We start from the raw sequence: 16,421 nt of genomic DNA, 5'->3' as shown, positions 1-16,421 counted from the left end.
AGCACACATTACACCAATTTTAAAGTCTCTGTACTGGCTTAATGTCTGCTTCAGAATTGATTTCAAGATCCTTTTATTGGTTTATAAAGCTCATAATGGTCTTGGTCCTACTTATTTATTAGATTTGCTTTTATCCTATGAACCTTCTTTGACCCTCAGGTCTTCTGGTAGTGGACTTTTAATTATACCAAAAGTCAGAACAAAAACCACCGGCGAGGCATCCTTTTATTACTATGGTCCTCGTCTCTGGAACAGCCTTCCTGAAGACCTGAGGGCAGCAGGGAGTGTGGGTATTTTTAAAAGCAAACTCAAGACCTACCTTTTTAGCCTGGCTTTTAATTGAATTGTATTTATTTTATTTATTTATCTGTCTTTTATCTATATGTTTTTTATATATCTTCTTGAAATTAGTTTTGAAAACATTTGTTGTCACTCTTGTTTTAGTCTTCATCTTGTCTAGATGGTCTTTTGCTGATGTCAGCCAGTTGCCGAGGAGGTTATCAGCTCGGTGAGCAGCAACTGTGTTCCCTCCATTTGCTGTGAATTTGACTTTGAATACTTGTACGTCTGAACAGACGAGCCTGCAACGTTTGCTGGCGAGGCTGTCCCCTACACTCTGCTTTTAGACTGACTGTTGACAGAAGTCAGCCTCATGTCTCGGATAGTTCAGAGAAGCCCCCTGCTGTGTGTCTGTGTGGATTCGTAATTGTGTGTGTGGTTGTGTGCACATGTGCGCGGACCGGTCTCTGCAGTGGAGGAATGTGAAACCGAAGGCAAGCGTTCTCTGACAGATGGTGGGATTGTGCCTATGACCCAGTTTATGGAGGAGTGCTGTACGGAGAGGGAAAATAAAGAGAGAGAGAGGAGGGGGAGGCACTTATGTTTTCAGTCGGCCATGTGCTGAACACATGTTCGCATTTGACAGTGGAAATACCGAGGATTTCTCAAAACAAGCCTGTAGATTCAGGGCCCGGCCTGGCCCGACTCGGCTTGGCCCCTTACATAACAAAATAAGCACCCTCCCTCTAGCTTACACACCTCTAATGCCTCTCTATTATTATCATAAGTCTGTCTTTGCCTCTGGGGGTGTTAGAGACCTCTGTCGGTCTGTCTTTTTATTTCTCCTTCCTTCTATCTCTCATTTCCAATCCATCACCCTTTTTCCTGTGGTGTAATTGCACTTTCAGACAAATCAGATGTTGAGTTAAAAAGCCACAGGTTGTTCAAGTCCAAATGAAAACAGCAGGGTCTTAAGAGTGCCTGACACTAGGGATAAAGGAGGTGAACAGTTCGCTTTTTCAATTTTACTTCTTTCTCTCCTCCCTTTTAAGTAGTAACTTTGCATTTACCAGCCAATCCCTCTCGGCTCTGAACACAGGTCTTGGTGCATGTGTGTATGTGTGCACACATTTCTCTACACTAGCCCTTTGATCCATGCGGACTCATAAAAAAGCCCCCTCCGTTCATTGCTTCATTTCTACCTCCACCAGTCTTCTGTTTCTCTGCTCTGCAGCCACGCCAGTAAGATGAGAAGCAAAGTTTGGAGCAAGACGGAGAGAGGAAAGTAGAAAAAGAGACTGAGACAAATGGAGAGAGGATAAATCAGACCGAAAAGCATGAAAGTATTTGAGTTTGTTGGAATTTGTGCATTTCCATTAGTGTGGTAGCAGATGATGATGGTAAAACATGATGTTATAAAAGTCACTATTTCTCTGGCAGAGAACTGGGAATTAGCCATAATTATTTTCTTGGTAAATCATTATTGTAACATGTCTCTAGAAATCCAAAATTTCATGTTATATGTATTTTAGTCTCTTTACAGTAGTACTTTTTAGTCTTGTCATGATAGCATGCCTGTGACTTCTTTATCAATATTAAAGGATAGATTCAGTTATTCAGAGTTATTTATTGCTGTAATCATTGATCCTCTCCATACTGGCTGTGGCTAGTATGGAGCATGACTACACTGTAAGAAATGGGGGACAAAATCCACAGTCCTTGCTCTGTGCAAAAATGCATTCTAAAGTTTAGCTTAAAGGTACTCTGTGGAGTTTTTGCCACTAGTAGCACTATAGAGCAGTACTTTTTAGAGTGGGTCCTTGTTATGTTTGTATGTCAGACACAAGATTCGTGATACACATCATTGCTGAAGGTTTCACTCTATTCCTCTAATGAACAGCTGGTGGCCAGGATACAGGCATCATATTTTAGACAGAAACACTGAATGTAAATATAAATTTGTTTGTTTACAGAAAACTCAGGATACCTTTTACGAACCTTCAGCAGTCTGAGTTAGACTGATCAAGTGGGGCTCTTCATCCTGGAAGTCACATGTAGGTTTATTGCAGGAGTTTAGTCCCATGAATGCAACCGCCAGAGCATATTATTCAGCAAGGAAACACTGTCTGGGGAAACATGCAAAGGTACCAAAAATTACCGCAACTATGTAAGGTAGCGGGGACTGTGGATGTTGTCCCTCATTTCTGTATTCGATCTATTAAGGTATTGCTTCATGGACAGTATGGAGAGGAAAGATTACAACAACCTGTAACTCTTTCAATGTACAGTACCAGTCAAAAGTTTGTACACACCCACTCATTCAAGAGTTTTTCCTCGAAGTATTCCTCAAGGTAGCCACTGTTTGCCTTGATGACAGCTTTGCACATTCTTGGCATTACCTTAACCAGCTTCATGAGGTAGTCACCTGGAATGGTTTTCAGTTAACAAGTGTGCCATGTCAAAAGTTAATTGGTGGAATTTCTTGCCTTCTTAATGCGTTTAAGACCATCAGTTGTGTCGAGCGGAGGTAGTGTTGGTATACAGCGAATAGCCTAATTCCTCTACTGTAGTTATCCATATCATAGCAAGAAGTGCTCAACCAAATAAAGAGAAACAACAGTCCATCATTACTTTAAGACATCAAGGTCAATCCGGAAAATTTCAAGAACTTTGAAAGGTTCTTCAAGGGCAGTCGCAACAAAACGCTATAATGAAACTGGCTTTCATGAGGACCACCCCAGGAAGGGAAGACTTCTGCTTCAGAGAAGTTCAATAAAGTTCCCAGCCTCAGAAATCACCAATTAATGGCACCTTAGATTAGAGCTCACGTCAATGCTTCCCAGAGTTCAAGTAGCAGACACACGATATACTGTGTGAATCAGGCCTTCATGGTCAAATTGCTGCAAATAAACTATGACTGAGGGAGACTAATAAGAGGAAAATAGTTTGGGCCAAGAAACACATGGAATGGACACTAGACCAGTGGAAATCTGTACTTTGGTCTGATGAGTCCAAATTTCAGATTTTTGGTTCCAACCACCTTGTCTTTGTTAGATGCAGAGAAGGTGAACTGATGGTATCTGCATGTGTGGTTCCCATCGTGAAGCATGGAGGAATAGGTGTGATGGTGTGGGGGAGCGTTGCTGGTGACACTTTTGGCAATTTATAAAGGATTCATGGAACACTTAACCAGCATGGCTACCACAACATTCTGCAGCAACACGCCATCCCATCTGGTTTGCGCTTAGAGAGACCATCATTTGTTTTTCAACAGGGCAATGACCCAAAAACACACCTCCAGTCTCTGTAAGGGCTATTTGACCAAGAAGGAGAGTGATGGAGTGCTGCATCAGATGAGCTGGCCTCCACAATCACCCGACCTAAACCCAGTTGAGATCGTTTGGGATGAGTTGGACCGCAGAGTGAAAGAAAAGCAGCCAACAAGTGCTCAGCATATGTGGGAACTCCTTCAAGACTGTTGGAAAAGCATCCCGGGTGACGACCTCATGAAGCTGGTTGAGATATTGCCAAGAGTGTGAAAAGCTGCCATCAAGGCAAACAGTGGCTACTTTGAGCAGTCTAAAATATGAAGCATATTTTGCTTTGTTTAACAGTTTTGTTCACTATATAATTCCATGTGTTATATCATAGTTTTGGTGTGTTTAGTATCGTTCGGCAATGTAGAAAATGGTAAAAATAAAGAAAAACCCTTTATATGTCCTCTACATATGGGCACGTGAGTGTTGCGTTAACAAAGACAAAAATTAGGCTTCCAGCAGCTTTAGCACCTGGGATTGATGTTAATGTTTGACAGCTTGGTAAGCCATGTGGATCCATATTTGGCTGCTTGCACCCATTTAACCTTAAGATGTGCTTTTACCGTCATAAATGTGCACCGACCACTGCAACCCAGTGTCAAGAGAACTTTCTATTAAACTCCAACTTCAATGAAATACTACAGGATAATCCAGCGCACAATTTATGCCATCCTGAGCAAAGGTTCCCAGCATGGGGGTCAGGACCCCCTAAGGGGTCACAAGATAAATCTGAGGGATCAAAGACAAGAAAAAACATTTCTGCCTAAAAATAGTTGGGTTTTTTTTTTCTGATTTATTGAAATCTTTTCTTTTTTGTGAAGCTGTACAATTTCAGAATTCTGATACTGTTCAGATAAAACTAAGGAGGAAATCAATCTTTGGTTGACTTGCTCACAGCTCATTATGATGCAACCTGTGTCAATGGATTACAAGCATGCATTTCTTGGCTATAAAGGGTCACAAGCCAAAAAGATTGGGAACCAGTACCCTAGAGGATTTGTTGAATGGGATTTGAGCCTTTTCAAATCCCATTCAACATATTCAGTGCTTCCATCTGATATATATGTTAAAGTGTTTTTTTCACGCTACTGTCGGTATTAATATTTTGGCACAATAGAGAGCAGAGCTTCAATCTACCAAAAAAATCTTTAAGTCTTCCTTCCTGCATGCACTGCCTTTGTCATAATCTTGTGGCCGACAATCTGTGGTAATTTTTGAAGAGTACTCGGGCTAGTAAAGTAGTAAAACTGCTGCTAATGAATTTAGGAATCTACCAGCTTCTGTGGTTGTTACACAAAGTTGTAATTTTCTAGCTTGCTTTTGTTTACTGAGAGACTTTTAGAACAAGGAGCAACCCACACATGTATACGTATATATATGTAGGGACAGAGCTTTTAGGGTAATTAGAGGGAGGGCAAATTGTAAAGCTCCATCAGCATAAGAAGGAGGTCAGCTCTCTCACACTGTCAGACACACACATACACACACACGTAGCGTCTGGGGTTTGTTTTTCACAGTTTGGGTAATGACGGTGGAAGCTGATGTGAAATCCAGCTGTGTGCTTGCGTGTGAGAGCATGTGCAAGTGTCTAGCCAAAGTTCTAGCTTGACACAGCAAAGCGTCTTTACTGCCAGCTTTTAGTGGGCTATGGACTGTGCTATAGGAGAGCCAGTCAGCTTACAGACACACACCTACACCGACGTACACACCCAGCACATTCTCCTAGGGATTTTTTAGGACATTTTCGTGCCTATTTCCCAGTGATACCTCTAAAAATACATGGTGTTAAAATGGAGTTGCTGGCTGTTTAGTTTGTATCACAAAGTGTTCTCTGGACCAGTGTGCTGACCTTGCGTCCTCCATCCAAACTCAATTTAGTTCCCATCTTACTCTAAACTACCGACTGTAAGATTGGCCCAGGTTTATTTAAACCAGATGTCGCGGTTACATTTAGTTTAAATATTTGACCTGTGTTGTTAAGCAGGCCATCACACATATAGCTCTTTCTCGTGCTCACACATAGACTCTTATACAGGTTAGACAAAGTCTCTCTTGGACATATGATCCACAGATGATATGAGTCCAATTTTCTTAAGCTTAGCTTTATAAGGAATATTTTGAGTTTTAACGTCCTTCCGTGGTATTTTGTCTGTTTGTTGAGCTGAAGGCATAGATTGCCAAAGTTTGGACTGCATTATATAGATTGCAGCTCCACTATTTTCATTTTGGGCGTCTGCACAGGAATGCTAATAACACCAGGTTAAGGCTGGCTTTTTACAGTTTCAGGTTTCATGAACTAAAACATGACAGTTGCACTGTGGAGATCAGCACAACTGTGGACCTTGATACATTTTTCAGTTAACTGTGGCATTTTTCCACCTTCAGTCTGATTTCTTTCCATTTTTTGTTTCCAGAAAATATGTGGACTGAACTGGACTCAAATTAGGGATTGTACTCAAGTTTAGTGGCTCGGCCAGCAATTATATTGACTTGACTTTATCAATGCAAACAAATTTCAACTTTGTCCATTATTGTTTTCCCACTTTGAAGGTTTCTTTAGGTTGCCACACAGCCATCCAGATGTGAATCTGGAAAACAGAAAATAATCTCTGGTTATCAGGGAAATTAGGTTGCTGCAAACTCTATAAATTCTACAGTCAAATTATTAGCTTAATCCTTTTAAAGCTGAACTAATCAATAACAATGACTACATGTAATGTGAAAGAGGTCGCTCATATTTGAAAATCCATAGAGAATTATTACCTGACTCTACAGTTCCTCTCAACTCTACGGAGCATTTTAGCATCTTTCAGCTCATTGATTTGGTTTTTGCAGTTCACAACTTAACTATTTTAGTTTAGTCTTACAGCTTTCATCAACCTCCTTTCTAGATGCAGCAGGCAGATGTTTTCAGAGAAAAAGCTGTGATATAAACTCACTGAACACTACCTACCCAGCGCCAAATGGCAAAAGGACAAAATGAACATTTAGCTGCTTGAATTCCAGCCACTTTGATATAAAAACAAACCCTTCAAACTTTGTTTTTTAGCAGCAGAAAATCCTCTGAAGCTGCATTTAGAAGATTATAGAACATTAAAACTCTCCACTGAGACGTGCACCTTTACACCAACATCTATTAACACATCAGTCTGAATGATCCCAGGGCTTTCCTCACATTATAATCCACCGAGCCAGACCTGATCCTAGAGTATCCTAAACATCAAATGGTAATCACAACTTAATGGAGTCTGGACACAATCCAGCCGCATGTTTGCACATGAGCAGCATAAAGAGACACAAGTGTTGTAGACACAGATTTAAATAAACACAGCTGTGGGAGAATAATGGTTGTTTATTATCAGACATGAAAAATCACATTGAAACGGTCCTCATAGGAACGCCTTTCATTTGCTCAGGGAATGCCTGACTACTCCCCCTCCTCCACAGACTCCTCCTGACTAATGATGTTTTTCCTCTTTCTCTTTTGTTGTTCTTTCTTTTCTTTTATTCTGTCTTTCTTTATTTCTTGCTGCTGCTTGATTTGCTTTACGGTGTTAATAGTGTGTAGTATGTGTGTAGTATCTTTGTGTATCTTTGCAAGAGTCAGGTATGAGTCAAGACCGTAGCATTACAGTTGAACGTATGAGTGTGTGACAACTTTCTGTTTCTGCACTTTGACACAAACACACACACACCCACGCTCTCTGTCTCCTTGTTTCTCTCCACTCCACCATGACAGACAGACGTTTTCTCTTTGACACGCTCCCATTCTCCTTCAATCATCCTCCTCTCTCTCCTCCCTTCATCATCGGTGTCATTACTGTGCCCCTACCCCCTATTATAACCATTAGGTTATGCCTATTTGGCCTCGGACCCCCCTTTGAGGATCAGGTTCCATGGTAACCTGGCCTGTCTCCACGGTAACCCAGCCCATCTCTTGAGGAATGCAGCATTTCCCGCTCTTTTGTCAAGCCATGTTTTGAGTGGCGCTGCAGGGCCAGATTGAGTTGCTTCTGGGTTTCATAAGCTTCTGTATATGTGTGTGTGTGTGTGTGTGTGTGTGTGTGCGCGCGTGTGAGTGTGTGTTTGTGTGTGCGTACGTGTATGTTAAACTAATTGAGTTGGCTGTCAAAGCAGGGTCTGTGTGGAGTCTCGGAGCTATACTGTAGGGAGGAGCACAGCTTTAGAATGGCATTGGGTTACTCTATTGCTGCCCTGCCTTTGGATTATACTTATATTTCAGAGGAAGTGCATGTGTGCGTGGGCATGTGTGTGTTTATTTGTGTGTCCATCACTCCCCAAGGGTGTATGTTCACAGGTGGCTGGGTTGGCACGGTCATGGGCATTTCCAAACAGACACTGGCGCAGCCTTTCCTATAAAAGTCAAAATAGAAAGGAACAGAGGACACTGGCTTCTTCAGTCTGGTCTGTTGTCTGCATCTGTTGGCTTCACAAAGGGATTTTGTGTGTTTGTTTAGCCTGTAGAGATGTTGGACTGGGTACTGAAGACATAAAACCACAGGGAATATCTCAATAAACTCACATCCTTATGATGTTAGAGATACATGGTTAGATAGACAGTCACGATAAGATAAAACTGTATTCATCCCAAAAATGGGACAATCAGCATCAGTAGTTTCATCATGAGAAAATACCACAGTAAAATATTGCAGTTTATGGGATGAGTCTGCTGGTATTTTAGATTTTTCTTACCGTCAGAAAAGCACAAGAAAAGATTAAAACCGGCAATAAATTGATCCTACAAGTAATGATTGTTATCCAAAGCCTGATACATCTTAATGCCATAAAGTCCCATCGTTGTCCAAAAATGACTAAATTACTATCAATGAGTTTCACAGTTCCTTAATGCTGACGAACATGAGTAGAGGGGTTTTTGGTACATACAGTACACTGTTGTGCTGCTGTAATTAGTCACTAGAGCACCAAATCCACCAGTGAAAACAGTCCTCAACAAATACATTGTTTACTTCTGTTTGAATGACGCTTTTCTCAAAACTATAGTTACAGGCGTTTTAGAAAATGTCACAGCCTTTTTCAAAAAAAATAAAATAGCACTCGGACATGTTTTGAAAGATTAATGCCTGTGGAAGGACTTTATTGGGAGACAAACTCATGCATTTTTAGTGGTTTTAGTCATTTCATGGGATTTGTTGACGGTTAAAAAAAAAAACCTAGAATAATGCCAGACTAGGACTTGAATTGAAGGCGAATGAATAAACAACGTATCTGATATCAAAACAGAGTACACCAGTATAGTGTACATTCAAAAGATGTACAGCCAGAAGTAAATGGAAAATTGTTTAAAGATGCAATAAAATGGAAACTTGGAAACTGTCACTTTCTCAAACACTGTTAATCTTGAACAGTGACCTCATCCTGCAATAGTAAAAAGACAACCAATAAAAGTGATTTCTTTTTCCCATGTATTTTTGAGTATTTTATATCTATATATTAATGGGATGACAGGAAATGAGGTGAGAGAGAGAGAGACGGGGGAACAACACACAAAAGAAGGTTGCGGACGTTGTGGTTTATGGTCAGTGCTTCAAACCGGGGTGTCCCACTCATCACAAAAATCCTCTGCCCTTCATATCAAAACTAACAGCATTTCTCTCCATTGGTTTGCAGTTCGCAAGTTGCGAGTTACCTCTCACTGTTCTCACATTTATGTCCCACTCAAACAACCTGTTTCATGAGGAATTAAATCATCTTATCTTTGGAAACAGGAGCAATATCATCCCACGACTCTCTGTCTCCAGGAAGTATCTTTATTCTGACAGGAGATTAAAAAATGTGATTTGTGTAAACATCCCAAACTCGCACCGCTGCAGCTCCAGCTTTCAAAAACGGTTGTAACAATAATATCGTAGCTTCCTGATCTTACATTATCAACTAAAATGTAAATTTGTGTGTTTGTCAGATTCAGAGGTCAGCGAGCTCCGTCGGGAGGCTCTGTCCGTCCTGATGTCCTCAGACCTGGTCACCTCCGACACCTCCTCAGCCACCCCGGCGCCCGGCAGCACCCAGTACCTGCTCAGCCTGGCACGGGTGGCCCTCAGCGCCAGCGTGGAGATCCCAGAGCTCTGGGGGGGCCCTCAGCTCACGACCCAGCTCCTTCAGTGTCTGCTGCAGTGCCCTCAGTACGAGGTGCGGGAGCTGGCACTGGAGGGGATCCTGAAGAGGCTGCAGGAGGAGGAAGAGGAAGGGAAGAGGAGACCTCCGTGGCTGGACGAGACCACCCTGTCTAACCTGACCAGCCTGGCCCTTCACGAGACACACCCCCAGTGTCTGGCCAAGGTGAGACCACACACACATACACACACACCAAAACATTATAGGAGGTGCATTTGTTTGTTGTGTGTTTGTTAGTCTGTATTTGTGTCTGGTCGTTTTTACGGATGTGAGCGTGTACATGATCTGCTCTTCATTCCTTTGTGAGGCCGTGTGCAGTATAATCTCACAGTCCTGTCATGACACAATGAAGAACTCTCTCCAAGAAATATGTTTTTCCTATTCATCACAGTTTATCTGAGCCACAGTGTCATTCGCTGCAAATTGATTAAATGTCCAAATTTATGTCGCAGAGGCTTGCGTGAGAGGCTAATCGGCCGCAGGGGGACACGCCAAGCACTCTGGCAGTGAGCTGGCTAGCTTGCTCTCCCACTCACTGACACACACGCATGAGAGGCTTAGTAAGCCTCCACTCCAACAAGATTTGGAGGGGAAAATGCGACCTATTTCCTGTTTCAAGACAGAAGGTCGTATTTCAGTGTGTTCATAAAGTGAGGCCAGCCAGCCAGCAGATCTGCTCTGTCCTGCTCTGTTACTCCTGTCATTAACACTCTTCCAGAGCCGACACGACCCAACACTGCCGGGACCGGCTGTGTGTGTGTGTGTGTGTGTGTGTGTTTCCACGCTGCTGCAGACTTGTGTTGTGTTTTAGTTTTTTTGTGTGTGTGTGTGTGTGTATGTGTGTGTTTGGATGTGCATTCTTCGCCAGGCGCTACTTTACAGCCCAGCCGTTAATGTTTAAAGTGTCGGCCCTGTTAAGTGGAGCCTCCCCTGCGCCAAGGACACGCCAACCCAACAGGCCAGTTGCCATAGCTCGCCCTGGACTTCACTGAGGCATTCTGGGAGAGTAGCAGGAGCAGCAGTAGGCCAAGGACATAGTGTTGGTCAGCTATTCTGCCCAGAGGTGATGTCTGGAAGTCTGAAAGAAAATAACTTAAGTCATCTTAAGTCCTTATTCAAGATAAATGTGTTTAAAGAATCCGCTGCATGGGTCAGTGACAAGAAAGATGGGAGATGTATTTACTATGGAGTAAAGGATTCTTCTACATCTCAAGTGTGACTTGTTACATCAAAACATGGAAAATACTGAGTTTATAACAAGGAAGCGAATGTAAAAAAAGTCCTATTCAACACCATTTATGAGTTTTTGCGGGGTTGTAAACTGTCTAAATTTCAAAATTTGTTTCCGCTTATTAGAAAGGACACAGATCTCAATCTTATAAATTCCTCCGCAAAGCAGAAAAGGAATCGGCTAAAAATGTGTTAAGTTTGAATGATACATATCAAATGATACTTTAGGTTGCTGCCAACACTTGCGGTATTCATGAGTAATCAAGTACCTGCTGGTCTAACGTGTTTGCAGTAACAGCGGACCATATTACTTACTGTAAATACAAATACATAGAGATGCTTAGATGGTTTTATTTTACTTCTACTTAAAGAACAGATAAGAAAGATCAACCATACAGCACATACAGTTATAATCTGATGACTGTAAAAAACAGACACACGTTCAGGGACTAAAGGAGTAATACAATGAATAAAACACTTGAAGCTCATGGGGCTGCTGTACATGCTACATTATAAAATATATGATACGTAGTGTTTATGTTATTATGAAGGACAGATTTTAAATATTAAGTGATGATCTGTATAGTTTTTGAAGTTGAGATCATATAAAAATATGAATTTCATGCCAAATCCAACATAAATTGCAATTTCTTCATGTCTTTTGATTTATTTTGGTAAAACCAGCTTATAGGCATATTATCACCAACAGCAGTGCACCATGATGAATTGTGGGATACACTTAGTAAGTGTTCATCAAGTGTGGCTTAAGTGTAATGCCTGTTGGCAGTTTTTGGACCTGGGACACTTACCAGCGACTTGGTGGCACGTAAACGCACTTGCAAACATGCTCAAGACCGCAAGTGTGGGTTTTACTGGGACAGACCCAAAAGCAGCAACACCTTGAGGGTGTAGAGGTCAGAAACACAGAAAGAACAAGGCCTAGACGGCACTGTAAGGAAAGCTAGGTAGAGTGCAACTTTTATAACTGTTAACATTTGTGTGTGTGTGTGTGTGTGTGTGTACGTGTGCCTGTTCTTGCAGGGTGGGCGTCACTGTTTATTTGCATGTTACAGCTATGAAAGTCTGTACGCGTCTACGCCTGAGTTGGCATGTTTTCATGTGACTGTGTATATTTGAGTATGTGGGCAGTCGAGTGTGTTGCAAGACGGGAGCTCATTAAAGCAGGTTGTAAAAGTCAGAAGCATAGAGATGGTCAGGCCAGCTGCCTTAGAGCTCGCTGTTGAATAGCTGGCAGTCAGACGGGTGGATGTGACAGTGAAAAACACAGGCTATAGCTGGGAAGTTTTTCAGTTTAAGTAACAATAAAGAAAGAGAAATGCAGTGGCCAAATTAATAATGACACTGGCTTGGCATGACAGGCCCAATGATTGATTCACTTTCATTGGGGTTGAAAACAACCACTGGACTTTGTGAATTATTGTCTGCCAGATACTGTACACTTTCTCTTCACCACAACCTCCCATACGAGCGTAATAGGCCGCTGTGGGTATTGGTCAATCCTTGTTGGTGCACTGGAACATTTCTAAATGACTTGTCTCCAAGCATTGAAATATGGACATTAGCTGTGTTGGTAGGTACTATATGAGGAAATCTAAAAATAGGCTAACTAGCTAGGCATTGTGGTTGCAGTTTGCTTAACGCTGCATTATATGATATTTTTGGCCACTTGGGGGAAGCAGAACAAAGCACAAAACACTGACCGGTTAGCAATCAGTTGCCTATTTACACATTCAGCCTACACGCGGCAACATTAGCATTCATGTGGAGTCATGTCTCTGGAGACATAACAAATGTAAGTGCAATATTCACTCTGTTTTGGTCTACCAACTCCGTAGGGAAATATGTGACTCTTTAGCTGCTAAATGCTATGCTATCATTCTAGCTAGTCACTAGAGCTAGCTTTGTCTGTCTCTAGTAGTGTACAGCTGGTTTATCAGAGGTGTTTTACTGAGAACAGCTGCCTGCTGCGACTGGAAATGAGGATGTTGAGCGCGGGGATTGCAGACCTGAAAAACAAAACAATGAACCGAAAGATGTTCAAAGCTCTGTGGAGCGGAAACCGGCAAGTCCGGTGATAATTATCTGAGAGTTTCTCACTACAAGCCACGCCTGTTACACTTTCTGTCTTTTGATCCATCATGTATATATAAAAAAATAATCAATGCAGCTTTAAAATTCACATGAAAGTTTGATTGAATAATGCATGAATAAAGTGTGGTAGCCTTTATTAGAAAATGTTTGAATATTTAGAGTTATTTTAACTCTAATGTTCTGTTGTGTAGCATTATTATCAAACCTAGTGATAATTTAATTTTGGATTGTCTGTTTGGAACTTGATCCAGTCAGTCAGCCAGCTAGAAAGAGACAGAGAGGTTTACCTTGCTACTGTGTCTATTTTCTGCTCACATGCACAAATATACAGCCACACACACACACACACACACACACACACACACACATTCAGATGTTTACACACAGACATTGCATGCTCCCTCTCGCCCTGCTTCTCCGCCCACACAGATCCTATAAAGCACGCTTTATTTTAAAGCTCTAATAACAGGTTGAGGTCTTGAAAGAAATAATAATCATTGAGATATGCAGCAGGAATGTCAACATGTGTTCTCGGCTGGATGTGTGTGTTTTTAACGGAGGTCTCACGCGGTGGAAAACAAGTCGTTTCCTCCTCAGACTCGGTCAGCTGCCTCCTTCGCTGGAGGAGTGACCGGGCAAAGAAAACAGCATGGGAAGAGATGAGGAGGAGAGGGCCACGAGGGGTGAAGGAAGTAAAAAGAATCAAGTTGTGGAGGTCAAGCTGAATGGATGTTATGATCAGACACAGGACAAGGAATGTGTTACTACCCGAGTGAAAGAGGGAGATAGAGGTGGAAGTTCTTTTGTGTGCATGCGTGTACTTATCTACATCCATGTTCATGCATATATTTGTGTGTGTGTGTGTGTGTGTGTGTGTGAAAGAGAGCGAGGCAGCTGTGTACCCGTGGTTTGGGTGTGCGTTGGGAGGATCTGACCGGTGTGGTAAAAATACCCTCGGGGCAACTTGCCAGCCGCGCTGCAGAGAGGACACCAAAGCTGTGTTGATGGATGGCCCTGAGCAACTTCGCTCACCAGTAGCTCTGAGTGTGTCTGTCTCTGTGTGTGTGTGTGTGTGTGTGAGAGAGATTGAGATGAGTGACTACATCAGTGTCTTATATCTCTTACGTCTTTGACTCTTTTCCTCTTTCTCTCCTCTTCTCTCCCTCCTCACAGGTCCTCCAGGTGTTGTCTGTGTTGACCTCCAGCAGTGAGCTCCTCTGGAGGGACGGTGTTCGGATTTTGTCCAAAGAGGAGGTCCTGCTGCACCTCCTCAGTCTGGCTCAGAACTCTGTTCACAGGTCAGAAAACGGTCACACCTGATGTACCAATACTCTTTGACATTATGCCAAAGTCATCTTAATGTGATCTTCTGTTTGGGCCAAAGCATTAGACAGTTAAGGCATTTCTCCAGCAGGCAAGGCTTACATTTAGTACAATGTGTTTTACAACCATTAAACTTCTGATCTTAATCTGATTGAGTTCTTTTAAAGAAAAAATTCAAGAAAGTGTTTAAATCATTTTACTTCTTTGGATAACTCGTTACTCCAACTCCCCTATGAAACATCCTTAACTGATAAACAGTCAATGAATGATTGATATCACAGTGTAACTTGGCTGCCATAGTATTTGATGACATATGATTACATACATGGACAAATCCTTCCAGTGCTATGTAAAATACTCTGCTATTTTTAATGACTACAGCTGTGCGATGTTGTCATTCATTAGCTGTGGGTTGATGACAGATGCATTATAAATGTCCATAGGTCTGCTCACAGCTTAATTATAGTGTGTTATAAACCATTTATTAATTATTTACACGCTGCTTTCAAATTTCAAATTTAGAGGATGTAAACTGCAATTGTTCCACTCTTTTCAGGCATATTGTTATTGATTTCTGATAGATTCCTATAGTGAGACAACTTCATACAAAGTTCAGTAAACAGAAACAACCTAATGAAACAGCAGCAGTTCTTCTCGGTACACCTGCACACAGTATTTCAAGGTACTTGGCAGGTCTTGGAGAAGTTGTCACAGTTCTTCTGTGGATTTCAGCATCTCAGCTGCTTCTGTCTCTTCATGTGATCCCAGACTGGAATGTGTTACTACTCCATGATGTTGAGATCAGGGCTCTGTGGGACCATACCACCTGTTGCTGGACTCCTCGTTCTTCTTGTAGTAGACGATAGTTCTTTTTGACTCTGGCTGGATGTTTAGGGTCGTTGCAGAGTGAATTTGGGACCAGTCAGATGCTTCTCTGATGGTACTGCATCATGAATAGGAATCTAAACATCTAAAGTGCCTAAAACCTTTACACAATACTGTATGTAATTATGATCATGAACGTGGTTGTCTCCGGGACACAGTTGGGTTGCGTTTCCGAGTCTTCTGCACCCTCTTTATTCGTATTCCTTGTACATACGTCCTGGTCTCTTTGCACTGTAGCAATCAACAGGTCTGTACCTGTTGTAACTTTCATTCATTTCAAGGTAAATGCAGTAAAATGAAGGCAACCCCATGACTCCAAAACGACTGCTCCCACCTGAAAACCTGCTGTCAAAACAGCTCCTAAGCAATCCCAGAACAGCTTTTAGCTGTGATGGATGGAAGAGACATGAGGGGCAAGATGCAACCACACACTCCTTCATTTCCCTTGTTTTTTCTGGCTCCCTCCACTTGTGAAAGAGCCCTCACCCTGCTGTGGCAGGCTGGCTGTCAGGACTTCATTCAGAGCCAGAGTCCATGGAGGAGGGACATACAGGTTCACTGGCTGCACCTTCACCCTGCACCTGGAGTATACTGGCCTCTTCCTGCATGGCTGTATTTGTTCTTTTTCATGAATTGTTGCAGTATTTGTAACCAGATTGTTCACAAGCAACAGATACAGGTGGTTTTTAGAAATATAAAAACAATGGGAATGTAGACATGGGTGAATGCTTCATTTTTACCCCTCAAAGTACGTCATTAGAACATTCCAATATTAGATCATTCGCACCTGTCAGGCTCAAAGCATTACTTTTGCAGCCTCATGAGTCACACAGTGCACGCAGTTACTGCAAACTGATGTGGCACATACTGTTCTCGTATTTGTGTGTGTGTGTGTGTGTGTGTGCATCCTGTAAGCCCTTTGACACCCATTGACAGACACACACACCTTCCTTGACAAGCCACTGCTGTACTTTTCTCACCCTGACAAGAGAATACGGGCTCGAATAAGGATTGGATTACAAAGGCTTTTAGCCCCGTAAAGCCTTTTCCTGGCCACAATCTCTGAACCCGGGGATCCACTTTCCCTTTCGAGTGGCCCCAGGGTTATGATTAGAGCCAGGG

The 16,421-nt window shown here is 42.2% G+C and overlaps 1 protein-coding gene across 3 annotated transcripts in view; it reads left to right on the top strand.

The window, feature by feature from the left end:
• thada (THADA armadillo repeat containing) overlaps nucleotides 1-16,421 on the top strand; it is a 98,801-nt gene that overhangs the window by 65,983 nt on the left and 16,397 nt on the right. For all 3 annotated transcript variants that reach the window (XM_044372477.1, XM_044372478.1, XM_044372479.1), the window contains exons 32-33: nucleotides 9,538-9,914; nucleotides 14,265-14,389. In XM_044372477.1, the coding sequence (XP_044228412.1) occupies nucleotides 9,538-9,914; nucleotides 14,265-14,389 (502 nt within the window). The remainder of the gene's footprint in view (nucleotides 1-9,537; nucleotides 9,915-14,264; nucleotides 14,390-16,421) is intronic.

The sequence above is a fragment of the Thunnus albacares genome, chromosome 14 (genome assembly GCF_914725855.1).
Source record: "Thunnus albacares chromosome 14, fThuAlb1.1, whole genome shotgun sequence".
NCBI classification, from domain to species: Eukaryota; Metazoa; Chordata; class Actinopteri; order Scombriformes; family Scombridae; genus Thunnus; species Thunnus albacares.
The sequence above is the reverse complement of the archived record's forward strand: the minus strand, read 5'-3'. Positions and strand labels throughout refer to the sequence as shown.